This window comes from Numenius arquata, chromosome 1, assembly GCF_964106895.1.
Source record: "Numenius arquata chromosome 1, bNumArq3.hap1.1, whole genome shotgun sequence".
In the NCBI taxonomy this organism is placed as follows: domain Eukaryota; kingdom Metazoa; phylum Chordata; class Aves; order Charadriiformes; family Scolopacidae; genus Numenius; species Numenius arquata.
Window position 1 is genome coordinate 44502701 of NC_133576.1, and position 16207 is coordinate 44518907.

Consider the following 16207-nt stretch of genomic DNA (forward strand, 5'->3'; position numbering starts at 1 on the left):
GAAGAAATGACGTTAATCGAGGGGGCGGAACCTCATGGCTTAGGCCTCGCCTACCGGGAGGGACCAGCAGCAGCGTCCGGGCCTAGGCTAAGATGGCGGCTCCCTCGCTACTGGGCTGCGGCCGGGCGGTTACCCGCAAGGTAAGGGGCGGGCTGGGCGGCGGGGGCAAGGAAGAGCTCGGCTCATCTCGGTGGCTCGTACCGGGCCAGGAGCCTCCGCTCCTCGGGGCCCGTTGCGCCGGCAGCGGTACCGACGCAACAGGCCCGGGGGAGGGGAGGTGCGCATGCGCCGCCCCGCCGGGACGGGGAAGGGGGGGTGGCGTCTTTGGGGCTTCTTGGACTGGGGGGATCGTAGTTGTCCTGCTTCGTTCATTTGTTTTCTACGGTGCCTTGCAGGTGTTGGGGCTGGAGGCCCGGGGCCTGCGAGAGGTGGCCCCCTCGGCGGCGCTCTGCACCAGGCCAGTAGGCTCCGGGACGCCCTCGGCGCCGCCACCGAGTAAGATGTTTGTTTGTCCCTTTGGTTGTCATTAAATCACAGAATTGTTTGAGTTGGAAGGGACTTTAAAGATCATCCAGTTCCAGCCCCCCTGCCATGGGCAGGGACACCTCCCACTAGACCAGGTTGCTCAAAGCCCCATGCAGCCTGGCCTTGAACACTTCCAGGGATGGGGCATCTATAACTTCCTTGGGCAACCTGTTCCAGTGTCTCACTACCCTGAGAGTAAAAAATTTCTTCTTAATATCTAATCGAAATCTACCCTCTTTCAGTTTAAAAACTGTTACCCCTTGTCTTATTGCTCCACTCCCTGATAAAGAGTCCCTCTCCACGTCTCTTGTAGGCCCCTTTTAGGGACTGGAAGGTGGCTGTAAGGTCTCCTCGGAGCCTTCTGTTCTCCAGGCTGAGCAGCCCCAGCTCTCTCAGCCTGTTTTCATAGGAGAGGTGCTCCATTCCTTTGATCATCTTCGTGGCCTTCCACTGGACCCATTCCAACAGGTCCATATCCTTGTTACGTTGGGGGCCCCAGAGCTGAATACAGTACTCCATGCGGGGTCTCACAAAAGCAGAGTAGAGGGGCAGAACCACCTCCCTCAGCCTGCTGGCCACGCTGCTTTTGATGCAGCCCAGGATGTGTTTGGCTTTCTGGGCTGTCAGCGCACACTGACAGTTCATGTTGCACTTCTGATTAACCACCATCCCCAAGTCCTTCTCCTCAGGGCTGCTCTCCAGCCATTCTCCACCCAGCCTGTATTTGTGCTTGGGATTGCCCCAACCCAGGTGCAGGACCCTGCACTTGGCAAGAAAAGCTTAAAAATGCTCATGGCCACATTTCTAAACAGCTGCTACATATGCCAAGAAAGTGAGAGGTCATCACCTTGTAAACAGGGATTTCTGTTCAAATGTACTGCGTAGTAAAAAAACTAAAACTAAAGGTCTGGTAGGAGTGAATCTGCGTGGGATATATTTATATATAAATAAATAGCTATGAGCTTGACACTTCTTTCCTGTTTAACTTCACCTTAATATGTTAGCTGCTGTGATGCTTGGCCAGGCTGAAAGAGAGTTACCATTGCATTTGTCTTAATATAAAGAAGCTTTGCAAGTTGCCTGAAATTTGATGGAAACAAATGTAGCAAGTTACTTTTTTTTAATGAGGTGCAAAATCTGGTTTTGAACTTCAAATGTTCCCCCTTGGCTTTTGAAATGTTTAGATTATGAGGATCAAAAAGCATTCCGTTTTACAGAGAAAGAGACTTGCAAGATCCAAATATCTGCTCCAGGAAACAGTGTTGAGAAGCTGCAGAAAACTACCACTGTTGTGTTAAATTTAGTAATAATGCATCTCGCCCCATAGGTTTGCAAGCAAGGCAATACATGGGCTTGGGTTTGGATGCTGCATCATTCGACATTCAGAAGTATTTGAAACCCTTCTGTCCCAGACCAAAGTCAAAACATGAATACAAATTTCAAAGAGAGATATCTTGTGCATAAATGCTGTTTGTAAATAGAGGCTCAGTGATTCAGTGAGTAGGGTTCCCATCCTAAATTAGAGATCCAGGTGCTTAAGCAGCAAAGCTCCATGGGAGCATATGTAGGAGTGATCAGACCTGTTGACAGCTGTTGAAAAAATCACTGAAAGAGTAGTTGAATGCAGGCTTCTGGCTTCTGATGTTAGCTTCTTAAATGCCGAGGCCAATAAAAGCTTGGTTGTTCATTAAGAAAGCCTTCGCTGCATAGGTGGATATAAGCTTGATTGAACAACTACTCATTTTTTATTATAATTTTTTTTGCATTGTTTTAAGCATATTTGAGATGTACTTTAGCATCAGTTTCTAGATTCATTGACCTGCAGTTCTGATTTCAGAAGATGTCAGGAGACCTCTTAGGCCACCTCTTTCAGCCAGCTGCTTTCCCTGCAAATGGTTAAGGTTAGTTAAGGTATATAGGGTGCAACTGCCTTTTTCAGATTCTAGCTGGAAGAGCGTGTTAAAATTTGCTTTGCTTTGATAGAATGGTCGTGTTTATTCCCCATCGTTGACTTCGTAAGTAGACCTATAATTCCTGTGTGCCAGCTTTCTGAGTGCAAACATGTTTTAAACACGTTCTGTTAATGGTACTGATGTTACAAACATCAGTAAGAATGCATCTGGGAATAATATTCCTGTTACTGATTTGGATGTATTGTTCTTTTGGCACAGTGATGCAAATACAGGTCAGGTGGTATGAATTTTGAAGTACCCTAATTAAAGTGCCTGTACCAGTTGTGTTAGACTTTATGATTAAAAGCCAAAGGATATTTTTTTCACATATCCAAATAAAACTCTTTAAAGTATTTTTCCAGTAATGCCTACTGTTAACGGTCAAGTTGAATGTTACCCGCCTTCTTGGTTTCTTACGATGTCTTTAACGTTAATATTTCTTCAACTTTTGCTCGGCTTTCACTTCTCTGTCATCCCTTTGGGCATTCCTGTGTTAGTTTGACCTTCCTGTATGCTGCTTTGAAGAACTCTTCAACCTTGAGCGATGCTTCCTCACATGTTATTTACTGCAGGCTGCTGTTTGGCTGTGTCAGTCTGTGGAAGCAGTCAGGCTTCTTTCAAAGGTGGCTGCCCGTCCTCCTACTTCCCCCTGCCCTCCCACCCTGCCCCGCACCTTCCGTCTGGCAGAGAGAAGTTTGTGTCTGAAATTATTCAAAAGTATTACCTGTGTAGTAAACTGGTATTTTTTCTTTTGTACGTATGTTAAGAACTCTCTCTCTCTTTCTTAAATACCTAGCTTTTAATTTCATGTGTCTGTCTCCTCTGTGATGTTTTCATTTGGACATTGCTAAATACTTGCTTCTATTCAGAACTAATTAGAGTAACTCCTTGGATCATACAAAGAAAGTATAACTGTAAAATACTAGTAAGGAGAAAAGCTACATCTAGTCTATGGTCTTGTAAAGTAGATTTGGAGTTCCAAACTGTGCAGATAAATCTGCGCAATAGACTGGAAATCTGTTGAATTACACTGCTTGTTGGAAGTGGTGCAACTCATAATGGAGTTGGCTTTGCTATAGCAAATTTCAGTGGTGGTGTATCTTCTTAATGTGCTCCCAGTCCTCTTTGTCCTCCTGTTTTCTGTAACCACAACAGTATCAGCTGTTGGACCGGCTCTCGAGGATATCATTGGCACAAGCTTCCAAGAGGTATTTGGTACTCTTTAAAAGGGCCTGAAAATTGCTGCTTTCTCTTCAACTGCTGGCTCTTTGTCTGGAGAATTTAGCTTAATGAAAGTTATCTATGAGAAGAAATAAAGGCAGGCTAACATGAAGCATTAGGAGATCCTCTTAAGACTTTTTTTTTTACAAAGACGTCTCAGAGCAAAAATAGGAAGTGGAGATAGTGAAGACTGGAGGAGACAAGATCTTGAGGAAGTCATGTTAAACTGCGTTAGACACAATTCAGTTGGTAGGTCACATGGACGCTTGAACAGGTAATACTGTCATGTATGGCCTTGGATATCTCTTATTCTGCTACTTTGTGTCTTGGGAGTCATCCCTCCCTACTGCTTTAGAGAAAACTATTGCAAGAGGCTGGCTATTGCTATGTCTGTTTATTGTGTCTTCTGCTTCGCTGGCTTGTTCGTAGACGAATCTTATCTCTGTAGCAGTATATTTGAAGAGCTCGGCTAACAAGCTATCTTAGCGTCCATCTGAGATAGGAAGGTATCTGTAAACCATTTTCAGCCGTGCAGAATTGAAGCACAGAGAGAAACAGCTATTGCGAGGAGTCTGGCAAAGCAAGCAGGGAAAGGCATTGTCTCATGAGTTTCAGCATCACAGCAGCAAAAACTGTTAAGTGCTTTAACTTAAAATGTCTTAAAACTTTCTGCTTCATAAGGCCTGTATTTAGTGTAATAACTTCTTTCAGTGTGCTTTTTAGACTAGATTATCTCAGGAAGTTAAAATTGTGTGACTAAGATCACTAATTAACAGTGGTGTTGGATATAATTATGATAATCCTCTTTATGCCGTTTCCTAGATGTAGTGGCACCACAGGGAAGCACCAAGATGCTAGCTATCAAGGCACCAGTTGAATTCCCTAAAATGTTGTCTTCTAGCTCTCTCCTAGCATCTGCAAACAAAGGTGAGAGCATATCTAGTACTAACCTCGAGGAAGCTTCAAAACCTTCTGCTGAAGACATGGGGATGTTCATGTCAAGGAAAACTGTGGTTGGATTTCCTCAGCGAGTAGTTGGTTCTTCCCTCAAGGAGGAAAACCTGACTACACCTGCAACGGAAAGAGGCTTGAGGAAGGAGTTAGTTGAGGAAGAAACGTCATCTTCATCCAGCTCAGATTCAGATTCTGAGGAAGAAAATGATGCTGCTGATGCTTCAGAAGTTGCCATTAAAACTAAAGTTGAGTTTCCTAGACGAGATTCCATCTTTTCTGACAACGTCGCAGTAAAAGCATCAATGCTAGTCAAAGAGAACTTTTCCCAGAAATCCCACGAAGAACATGGAGCTAAGAAGAAGCCACGCAAAACAGAACATGATGTGTCTCCTGTCAAGCAGGTCGCATCTTCTAAAACATCAGTCAGCCATGAAACCTCAAAATCCAAAGCAAGAGAGCCCAAAGTAAAATCAACCCCAAAAGAAGCAAATCGGAAGAAGCTGGTTTTAGAACCATACATGATTGAAAGCCAAGACCTGACTGACGTCACTCAAAAATCTGATTATTTGGAGGAAAAATCCATAGGAACCCAAGTAGCAGCTATTCAGCTCAAAGCTTCATCAGTGGCTCGGGAAGACAAAAAGCAAAAACTGGTATCCAGAGGAAAAGAAAAAAAGGTGAAGGAAGCGCAGGAGTCAGAAGCAGAAGTAACTGTTCCTAAATTAGAAGAAACTTCTGAAAGCGCAATGTTGGTGATGAGCACTACAGCAAAGGAGGAGGCCATTCAGGAAGCAGGAGTCCAGGCTGGAGAAGAAAGCACAATAGAGGGTACAACTTTAAATTTTTTGAACTGTGTTGATTCATCTGGGCTAGGTTTTAACTATTTTTAAAGGGTTTTCAAATCTTCTCTGTTCGTGATGCTCTGATCTTTATACTGAAGCTAACCATGTAGCAGTGACTTTCTGGAAGATAAACTCTTGTTCATTGCTAATCGTTATAAGCGCTCAGTAATACTCAGTTTCAAGTTATGCTGTGAAAAGCAGCGGTCTTCATTTCACTGTATTTACAGTTTCATAAACCAGTCACTTGTAAAATGAAAACAAAATTGTTTCCACTGTGAGCAAAATCATGGGTTTTATATGACAAAACTTGTTTTCCATCTTCTCTTTTCTTGGAAGGATTTGGTAGCTGCCTTTCTCTTGAGCCAAATTTGATGCCATCTTTTTTTTTTTTTTTCTTAAATCCTGCTGTCTTTTTTTCTTTTTTTTTTTTTTTTTAAAAAAATCTTGCTGTGTTTCACACTTCAGTAGGCTTCAAGGAAGAACAGTGTAATGCAAGAAACGGGTATTGATTCTGAGATTGGTAGGTTGTGAGTCGTGTTGAAGTAGCACACAGTTGACCTTATAACCCAGTTTTTGTAGTGAATTGGGGAGGAGATGGTGATATGTTTCAGGAAAGAGCATTGTGCACCATATAATCATCTCCCTAGCTATACTGCTGTATCTCACTTACCCTTCTTGTTTAGTACCAGTCTGTTAACTTACCTACTGATCTCATTCTGTGTATTTCAAGAGCAAATGCCCCCCTATCCTGATCTGTGGGGGCTTACCATTCTTGCCTTTCAGCTTAGGCAGCATACCATTCTTAAGACACCCACCCACCCCACTCCCCCTTCTGGTTGCAGCTTTGAATTAAATAATTTGCCTACTTGGAAGTAAAAGCAGCATAATTGTGAAGCTGGAGGTGGTCGGGCTGTGACAGCAGGAAAGTTTCTGTTGGGTACATGCTGCACCCCAGCTAGAGGACTCTGCTGCAGTGGCTGTAGGAGAGGTGGGGGATAGTACCAGCAAGTTCATACCTCTTTACTGTTGGTGTAATGTTTTTGGGTGCTATGGGTTAGCAGAGTCAATCCCAGCTACACCGTGTTCAACAGCGTCACTGGTATCTCCAGGTGTATCTTGTTCTCTCTTCCTTTTGAGACCTTCTTTGAGAGCAGTTACTGCTTTTCTGTGTTTAATGTTCACAGTTAATGGTAATGCCTTCTGTAATCTGTACTTCTGTCCTGTTTCTGTGTTGTTTTGTTAATCTGCAAACTCTGCAGCAGGCACACTGAAGGGGTAAAAGCAATTTTTCCCATTACAAACCTGGATGTTAAGGTGATGTCATCCACTTTGTAGAGCAGGCACACTCAGGAGTCCGCAAAAACTGCTGACTTGAATTGCTAAGTAAGTAGCAAAATAGTAGCATGGTAACTCAGAAATGCACCTCTGATTCATTTTGGAAGAACATTCTGTGAAATGCTTGCTCTTTAAGAGAGAAAGCATAGCCGAAGTCTGAAGTATGGGGAGGATGAACTCGGGGATAAATTTTTCCTTCAAGAAGCCAAGTACAGTGTGTTTGAGCAGGAAAAATGAGACTCCCATCTGCTTTTCTTCCTGAGCATCTGTCTCCTAATTTGGAACAACTGGCTCATGCAGGTTGAAGGTACACTTGCCCACGCTTTGCCTGTTCTTGGGACTATTTGCAGCAAAGACATCATCTGGCTTTTATATCTGTAGTGTTGTCTCCTATGAGCTGTCTCAGTAGGAGCTGAGCACAGGGATATTTCCTTTCATAGGTTGTGTGTGTTGTTTTGCTGAAACCATGGCTTACTACACTGCATTTTATAAGCAAGTCTTGCTAAATGTTACAGATACGTGCTCTTAAACTGATAGAGTTACATTGCAATAATTATGTCATAATTAAAGGGAAATTCTGGTATTCAGTTGATTGAGTTTTTGTATTTTTATTTTAGAAGGTTGTATTACAAAAAGAAGCTTAATATGATCTAACCTAAACCATTACATAAAAATTTGTATGACAAAGCTTTTCACTAGATCATACTTATGTCTTTCCTATTTTTAAAACTCTGGATATATGAGAATAAATTAATATTGGGAGTAAAGTTTTATTTCTTGCAATTTCCTTGGTTGTAAAATCAGCCCATAACAGGAACATTTTATGTAAATGGTACTGCCTAAATTTGCATAATATTCTAAAAGTGTAAGAGTTAATGTTGGCTTTAATGTGAAGTAAGGAGTTCTGAATAACTCTATTAGGTTATTCTTTTAGGAAGAAAAGCTGGTCCAAAGTTCAGACGGTTACATTTAGAAGAAAGGGAACTTACATCAAAGGCTCTTGATAGATTACTGTTCAGTGTAACCACATTTGAAATTAAACTATGGAGATCTCAACAATTCCATCGCTTCTCCCCATGCTAAAAATTCAATCTGTAAAGCAGTTCTAATAGCTGTATCTCGTGGTCTGACGTGATGATATATCATTTGTACTGCTTCTTTGCCTCTTCTGGCTTGCGAAGAATGTCACCCACTGTTGTCTGGAGCGAAAACCAAAGCAACTATGAAAAAGCCAGGAAATGCAGACATATGTCTTCAAAATATAAACGAAATGTTCTGTCCTGTCCTCCCCCAGCATTAAGTGGTAGTTTGGATTTGAAAACCTGTACTGTACTAGATGACTTGTACTGATTCCTGTTCCCCTATTGCATGCTAATGTGCTGCTTTAAGACCAGCCAAGGTAGCAGCAGAACTTCGTAAACTTACCTTTTTGTTATAGTTGTTGACTTTTTTCTTTAATGTGGACTGGATGAGGGATCTGACAGTATATGAAGACTGGCTCAGTAATTAAGAATATTGCCCTCTGGTGTGGCATCCTTATAGTCACCAGTATTTGTTTGTTTTCACAGAGACCACAAAAGCTGCTGAGCCTGCTCCAGAAGAATTTGATAATTCTACCTACAAGAACCTTCAGCATCATGAATATAACATTTATACCTTTGTTGATTCTGTTGCTGTTCTCTCAAAATTCAGGCAGCCTCAGCCATCTTCTGGAAGACCATCACCAAGGCACTGAAGGAACCACATTTAAAACAAATGCACAGGCAGAATGATAAATTGTTCTATTTAGCACTGTTGCTTCATCTGTATTATAAATCAGATAATATATAATAAATAAATGCATAATAAATTATGATTGCACTTTTGAACAGTTCTTCTTGGGTCTTGGAGTCCCTCATTTCTTGACCTTTGTGAATGAGCTGCAAATCATCATTGAATATAGATAGCTTTTCTTCCCCTCAGTATGTATTATTTGGAGATAGCAGGGAAAAAAAATCCTGACTTTTCAGCCTCATCAAACTTTTGATACTGACCATTCTTTTAGTACCGTGTCAAAGAACATAATGACCCTTGTGCGTATGTCTGTTCAGTGTGTGCCGTGATTTTAGTAGGTGTTGTTATCACCATAATGCAGCGGATTGTTCTCCTTGCACACAAACACGTTCCCAGCTCTGAAGAGATTATGTTTACTCTGGATTTGAAGTTAAAATCATTGGCTGGAAACAGCATAAGAAGTATTTGTCTCCTGTGGCAAGAGTGTATGTTTTGTGTTAGTAGAGGAATGTAAGTTTATATAATGTGACTGAAACATCTCAAAACCTCTGCTGTTGTAAAGGGAGAACATACAACTTTGTTTAATCCTCTGTTGGGGGTTCTAGCATCCAGGTTCTGCAGTAACTGAAATAATTTAATCTCAGTGGGCAGTTCCTAATGAACTATACTACATTGATTAAACTCTGAGAAATAACTTATTTCTGTGGGTAGAATCACTTGAACGTTATTTTTAAATGTGATGAAAATAGCATTACGGTAAAACCAGCTCTTGGTACTAATTGTTCAGTGGGACTATGTTTCAGTTCCCACTTTTTTTTTTGGCCTCACAATAAAAGATTGCTGTCCAGCTTCACTCTTGCTCTGCAGAAAATGTGAGAAATGAGGCACTTCTCAATGTATGGTATCAGCGGTTACAGTTGGTCTCAGTAAATTTTGTATTTCCATCCTATTAGTAACAGTCTTCTGCCCTCTGGGAAAATTGCCTTGATGACCACCAGCTGTTGTGGGTTTAGTTCCATTTTGGCTTCTTGTTCATTTTGTTTTGTTTTTTTTTTAGTGTTAATTGGTCTTTGAGCAGTTGTACTTGCAATAGCTCCAGCATTTTCCATCACCTGTCTGTATTCTTTCAAGCAACAGAATACACAAGATCAAAGGGAAAACGGAGTCAGCTTTAGTAGTCTATCTGGATATTGGACTCAAAATCCCTGGGTGCAATTAGTAGAACAGCTATTTTATACTCTTAACTTGGCAAAAATGTGGTAAGAAGGATCAAGGCCTACATCAATCTGCTGTGTAGAATTTTAAGTCAGAAACTTCTGGCAAGCAATTTTATTGTCCTGTAAAAACTAAAAAGCATATTACTGACTCTAACTATGAAATTTAAAAATCAGCAAATGTATAAATCCATGTGCTTAGGAATAAAGAGCAGAAAGTCACTTTGAGACACCAGTGGTACCACATACGCTGTACTTGTAAAAGGGAAAGAAATTTGCTGCTAACATTAAAAACATGAAAGAATAAGGGAAAGGCTCTTCCTTTATTAAGGGCCCACCGGAGGGCCCCAGTAAAGCTGCTGTGTTTTGTTATTAACTGAGAGCCTGTGTAGTAACCTGAACCCTGTAGCTTAAATCTGTGTTGGTGCTGAGCTGCGCTCAGAACTACTTGTTTCGTCATTTGGGAAGGAAGCTGCAAATTGTCAGACAGAATCTAAACAGTAAAAGTTAAATGTAGTCTGTTAGCACGCTTATGTATTTACCAAATCTACCCACAGTAGCTGTGATTGTTAGCTGTTTGGAGTCAGGCTTGTTCACCTACTGCCCTTTTTATTTCTAAGGAAGTTTGGTGTTATAAACACTGAGTTAATCAGCTAAGGAGAAGGGGGTGGAAACAGAAGCCTGTCTTGCTTTCACTCAGTTCCTACGCTCTACTTAGCTGCATTTCTAGCAAAGGAAATTCTAATCTGTATTTGGGCTAGGCATTTTGCCACCCTTGTTTTACGATTACAGCAAAAATTAATGGTGAATACCCTTCCTCTCTGTGTAATCCCGTCTCAGTGCCTTCCGGTGATCTTTTCTTCAGCTCTGAAAATCAAGCTGGAAATCAAGTAACTTCATAACTTTTCTGGTACATATGGTGCGTGTCCTACATTTGTTTGTTCTGTTCAGTGAACCAGTCTGCTCTGGGAAAGGCAGATAATGCGAGGAAGGGCACCAAGACTTTTTCCCACTGTTGTGTTTTCCTGGACTTCAATGAAAAAGGCTTCATTTTTTTGTACTTAGCTATTATCAGATGTTACTGTGTTTGAGTCATGCTAGCATTTAAATTTCAAGCAGGATGTGACACTATGCTCAAATTCAGTAACATTAGTAACTTTGTCTTGCTGTGCTAAGCACTCATCAGATACAGTCAGGGACCTTGTTTTAATGTACAGTCCTGGATATTAACATAATCCCTGGAAAACTTCAAATGTGAAAGAAACTAAGTCTGAGCTTAGTGTTTTCTGAAAACCAGTTCTTCAGAAATGGGGTTTTCAATGTAAATAATGTGTTACTGTGGGGCTACATGAAAATCTGAAAAGTGGAATTCACTAAATTCTCATTAAAAAGATGAAACAACTACTTTCCTTGTCGAAGGGAATGGGTTTCAAATTTTAGGTCTTTTGAATTATTTTTTTTAGCATAGCAAACTGCTAATAAAATTGCTTTTCATAATTTCCTTCCACTTAGATCCTTCAAAAGTAACTTATGAGCCCAGATGGTTCTGGACAGCAGTTGAAAACCCACTAATCCCAGGTCCAGAAGCAGCATTTATGGCAATCGCTTTAGTTATTACAAGGTCAGGATCGTTTTTGGTCCTCCTGGTGCCTCCTTTGGATCCAGTCATGGTAAGCACTGCAATCTTATAAGGCCATCTTCAAGATGTATTTTAAATTTGGGAAATGAGACTTTTAACTGGGTGCACTTACAGATCTTCCACAGTACGTCCCCAACTTTAAACAAAACCATTCAGTGCTGCTCACTGTCTGGTTTCCTGTAAATTCAAAAGCCATAAAAACCTGCCTGTAGTCTTTCTCCCACCACAAGAGATGCCATCATCTAAGCTGCTTGTACAATTATGTTGAATTTGCTCTTAACGTGACGAAAAAACTGTGAGAAGTTTTAAGGTTGTCTCAGGATGATGTGAAGTTTTTCTTTCAGCTACTCATCGTAATAAGAATGCGAGCTGAGAACGGTCACCAGACTGTCCAAGTCTGCTGAAGATCTGTAGAAGGGCAGGACTTCTTGGCTTTATGCTGATCAGAATCCCACCGCTCATAAAATGCTTTGGTGAGATTTTGTGATCTTGTGGCATTTGGGAGGAAGAGTAGGAGAAGTTGGAAGCTGGTGAGAGCAGCTGCTTGTCTGTCCCAAACAGTTTTAAATCCTGGTGGGTCCAATCATGACTATTGTGCAGTGAGTGACTGAGTAGAAAGCATGCTCACAGTATCCTGTAGCATGGTAACATTAGAATCATGAAAAATGAGGTTGGAAGGGAAGTCTTGAGATGACCAGTCCTGTAGCAGGTGCAATTAGGTCAGGTTGGCCTGGACCTTGTCCAGTTGAGTTTTGAATATCTCCAAGGTCTGAGATCCTACAATGTCTCTGGTGACCTCCAGCACTTGAACACCCTCATGATTTAAAAAAACAAACGAACAAAAAACCTAGCAAGCAGAACCTTTACCTGTTCTCTATTTGGGATTTTTGGTTTTCTGACACAGATCCTTACTACACGCCTCTGACGAGCCTGGCTTTGTCTTTTCTGTACCCTCCGAGGAGGTAGTTGAAGTGCCCCTTGCTCTCTTCTTCAGACCAGATAATCTCTGTTCTTTCAGGCTCACCTTGTGTGACATATTCCAGGTCAATTTGCACCTTTGTGTGGTCACAGTGCACCCTCAGTGCATCCCACGTTGCCTAAGTGGTCCCTGACTGTCCTCCTCCCCATAGCTTATGCTTCAAGGTATAACGTGCTAGAAGGGGGCTTATGTTAATCTTCCTGATTTTTAGTGTGGAATCTTCTGCAGTGAATGGGGAGGGACCTGGGAGACTCCTGGTTCTGAAGATGCTGTGCAGCGACAGTAGTGTGGCGCAGGTTCAGGTCCCCACTGTGTCCTGCTGTAAAAACAAACAAAAAAATCTTGGAATCATTCTTGGCCCGAGCATTTGCTATCTGCCTGTGATTTACAACCATCCTATGCTATTCTGTATTGTGTGCTGCTGTTTGCATACAGAGTTAGACAAAAGGAGCTAACACAATAAGGGTAATATAAGCACTTTAGTGCAGGTCCTTTGAACATTTGAGTGATTGACTTTGCAACTATGGTGTTCTTGTATTGTGGCTTTGTTTGTTTATTTGTTTTAATTTTATCCCTTGAGAGAAACTACTCGAAACTCTGGATGATTTTAATTAAACTCTTAGGAGTCTAAACAAAATATCCTGTCAAGTTTCCAGATCATCCTTTTACTCTCATGTGGTTCTTTTACATGAAATTATAAATACTTATTTATCTTTTTCTATGATTCTATGGGTTTGGTACTTACATATTATCCTTAGTGTTCATCTCGGGATGATACCACTCCCAATACAATCTGCACATATTTTTACATTTGGAAATTCATACCCACCTCTGAAAGTCTTAGGATATGTGGCAACTCTGGGATCGAGGAGACAGTGGTAATGCACAGTTAAGGACATAAGGTTAAGCATGTGTGTCTATGGTACCAAAGTTTACCACAAGCTTTGGGTCAGTGTATGGAGTTAGCGTGTCAGCTCTCAAAATTTGTTTTGGTCTCCCCTGCACTCTCAACAAACTTTTAACTGCAAAATAGATTAACAGGAACATGGTTCTGTAAATCTGTAGTATCACAGAATACAGCCTATATGCATGTTAACTGCTAATACTCACAGAGCACATGCCATGTATCTTAGTTAAAATTAATGCCTAATACTCTTAGCAGCAGTTGTGTCATCTTTGTTTCTCCAGTCTGACATGCGATTCAAATGGCAGTACCCCTTTCCACATCTGAGTGTTTTATCAAATCTGGATAGATAGTTCCTAAAGCAGCTAATACCCAGTAACGTAAATAATGAGTTAATTAAGATTATTTATGCTTTCTTTTTTTGTTGGTTGAGTTTTTGGTTCATTTTCCATTTCTGTCTTACCTGTCCCCATGGTTATGAGGCGCTCTTGGTATTCCCTTTTGCTTTTTGTACAGTGGAGATACACCTAGTTTCTAAAATCTGTGACAGCATCTGTCTGGCACTGGAGAGGGAACATGCAAGCCACGACACACCTGGTACTAGGCAAATGCTAATGTCTTATATCAAAGAAGGGGGCAATAGTTACTTTTCCCTGGAGGCTTGGAAAGGGACTTGAAAGAACCACCCCTTCACGCTTTCATTTCTCATCTTCACGCACTCCTTTTCCAAAAAGTCTCTTCTACGCTTAATAGAGTTTAAAATCGTGCCAGACTAGGCCATTCTAAACTGTATTGATGTTTCCCAAACTCTCCTGGGATATCTCTAAAAGTGAGCTATATTCTATTGGTTGAGGGCTGGGAGAAATGTGAGGGGAGCTGGAAAGAAATTCAGAGTATAGAAAACAGAAGGATAATATAGGAACTGAGAGCAAAGATGGTCCTTATGACTCAGGTATTGGACTGGGTCTGGATTCATTTGTGAGACCCTTGGCTGCCTGCATAACCGTCGGCAAGTTGCACAATTTCTTGGGTTCTCATCCTCGCTTTATAGATGAGGAGTTAATGGTCCCAACTTTCTCTTTGTACATCACGTCTATTTACTGAGCAATACAGAATAAAAACTAGTTAAAAATGAGAAAGATTTTTTTTCTTACATCTTCTTTGTCAAGCGTGCACATCGTTTAGAAACTCTGAGCTAGCTGAGGTTCTCCCAGGAGACGCAACGCTTATTAACAGCATGACAAAAATACACTTCAGATAGTCTGCGCTTAAATGCCAGCAATTTTGAAATTGCATTCAGGCAATGGCAGGGCCCTTTAGATACAAAAAAAGCTTTACAACTGTTCCAAATACTTACTAGTGGAAGACTGTTAACAGACGGGAAAAAATGGGGAGGTGTCCAAAACCAGCAATCCACCCTGGTGAGAAATCCAGCTGCTGGGAAGTGGAATGGTGCTGGAATTCATACCAGGTTGTTGTCTCTGGACACCAGTCAATGGCCTCCATCTTTTATATCACGCTCCCATTAGCCATAAGGATTCGGTGTTTTTCAATTCCTTTTCTCTTAGCAGCTGGATAAGGAGAAGGAGCTTTTTCTCTCAAGTCCTTGCTGAAGAATCGTTTCAAAGCTGTTGTCTGGAAGAGGAACATCACTGCTCTACCCCACTCCTGCCTCCTGAAGGTCGCCGTTGGGCAGAGAAAAATCGACCAGTCTACCCTTCCTCCTCCAGCTGCTTAGCTCCTGCTGTATGGTTGTTTACTGCTGGGCCCCAAGCTGCTTATCTTCATAGTCTTCCTCCCCTCCGAATAACTTCGGGATTTACCTCTAGCATCAATGAGTGCTTTCTCTGGCATGGTGTTGGGAAACCAGCATGTTTGAAAATCTTGAGAAAGACACCCCATTCCCCTCCCGCCTCCACAAATTTGAGATGACTATAAAAAAGAAGAACTAAAGCAAAAAATAATTGGGAGTTCTTTTCCTTGATGTTAGTAGTACTTTTATGATTGTGTTTTTTGAGATTTTCCACATAGCCTTGAGGAATGGGGAAGCTATTTTTTTGGACGTTAAGATTTCAGGTAACAACTACAAGACTCCAGCTGCTCGGGCCTCGGGCTTCATGATACTCACCGATTTATGGGCGCTAATGTTAAGAGATTTGGCAGCACTTCAAGCAACCGAGTGAAAACAACGTGTTTATTCTAAGCTTCGCTCTTGCCCTTTGACTCGATAGCGGCTGTGCAACTGGCCTGGCTGCTCAGCTCCGCTCTGCCAGAGCATGGGAAAAGTAGGAGCAGCGGCAAAGAGACAGCTGGCTGGCTGCTGACTTAGAAAGACATCATTGCGTCACGCCACGCTTGGTAAGTTATCTTTGCAATCACAAGGGCCAGGAATTTCCGCCCCCCCCCCCCCTTTTTTTTTTTTAAGCGGGAGGTAGGTGCTGCACAAACTGACCACGGGGATTTGGCCGTGTCGAGTAAAGCGTCCCATTCGTCAGTGGCAAGGTGGTTTTTTAGCCCTGAAATGTAATGCTTTTCGGACCCTTAAAAAAAAGATCTCTGCTAGACATCTTTTGAATCCCCCTTAAATGAACTGTTTGTAACCTTATTAGGCTTTTCTTTTTCATTTTTAATATGTGGATTGTTTGAATGGAAATATTAAAGCCAGCACAAGCAATAAAGATGGATTACCAGTAAAATAAACAGTTTGGCCTCTGACTGCACAGAGGAAGCAGACGAAGTGAAGAAAACGTTTCCTAAAAGTCACTTCTCTAACTCTAAGACCATTCTAATAGCTGCTTCTTATTTAAAACCTGCACTATTTTGCAGCTTACTAATCCACACATTTAACTCAGTGTGGAAGTATAAGTTA

The 16207-nt window shown here is 41.6% G+C and overlaps 1 protein-coding gene across 2 annotated transcripts; it reads left to right on the forward strand.

Annotated features, from left to right (window-relative positions):
* Window positions 1–55: 55 nt before the first annotated feature.
* On the forward strand, window positions 56–8702 carry NDUFV3 (NADH:ubiquinone oxidoreductase subunit V3). Of its 2 annotated transcripts, XM_074168370.1 has the most exons (5): window positions 56–140; window positions 396–495; window positions 1355–1357; window positions 4521–5480; window positions 8398–8702. In XM_074168370.1, the coding sequence occupies exons 1-5, from the start codon at window positions 93–95 to the stop codon at window positions 8562–8564; spliced, it is 1278 nt and encodes a 425-aa protein (XP_074024471.1). In that variant the 5' UTR covers window positions 56–92; the 3' UTR covers window positions 8565–8702. The 2 variants fall into 2 exon arrangements, with proteins under 2 accessions (XP_074024471.1, XP_074024479.1); XM_074168378.1 differs by lacking the exon at window positions 1355–1357.
* Window positions 8703–16207: the final 7505 nt, after the last annotated feature.

What these genes read in the sequence shown, in the direction of transcription:
- NDUFV3 (XM_074168370.1), top strand. Translation starts at nt 93, where the DNA reads ATGGCGGCTCCCTCGCTACTGGGCTGCGGCCGGGCGGTTACCCGCAAG. An exon ending in GCCGGGCGGTTACCCGCAAG is followed by an intron (nt 141 to 395) that starts GTAAGGGGCGGG and finishes GGTGCCTTGCAG; the next exon opens with GTGTTGGGGCTGGAGGCCCG. An exon ending in AGAAGAAAGCACAATAGAGG is followed by an intron (nt 5,481 to 8,397) that starts GTACAACTTTAA and finishes TTGTTTTCACAG; the next exon opens with AGACCACAAAAGCTGCTGAG.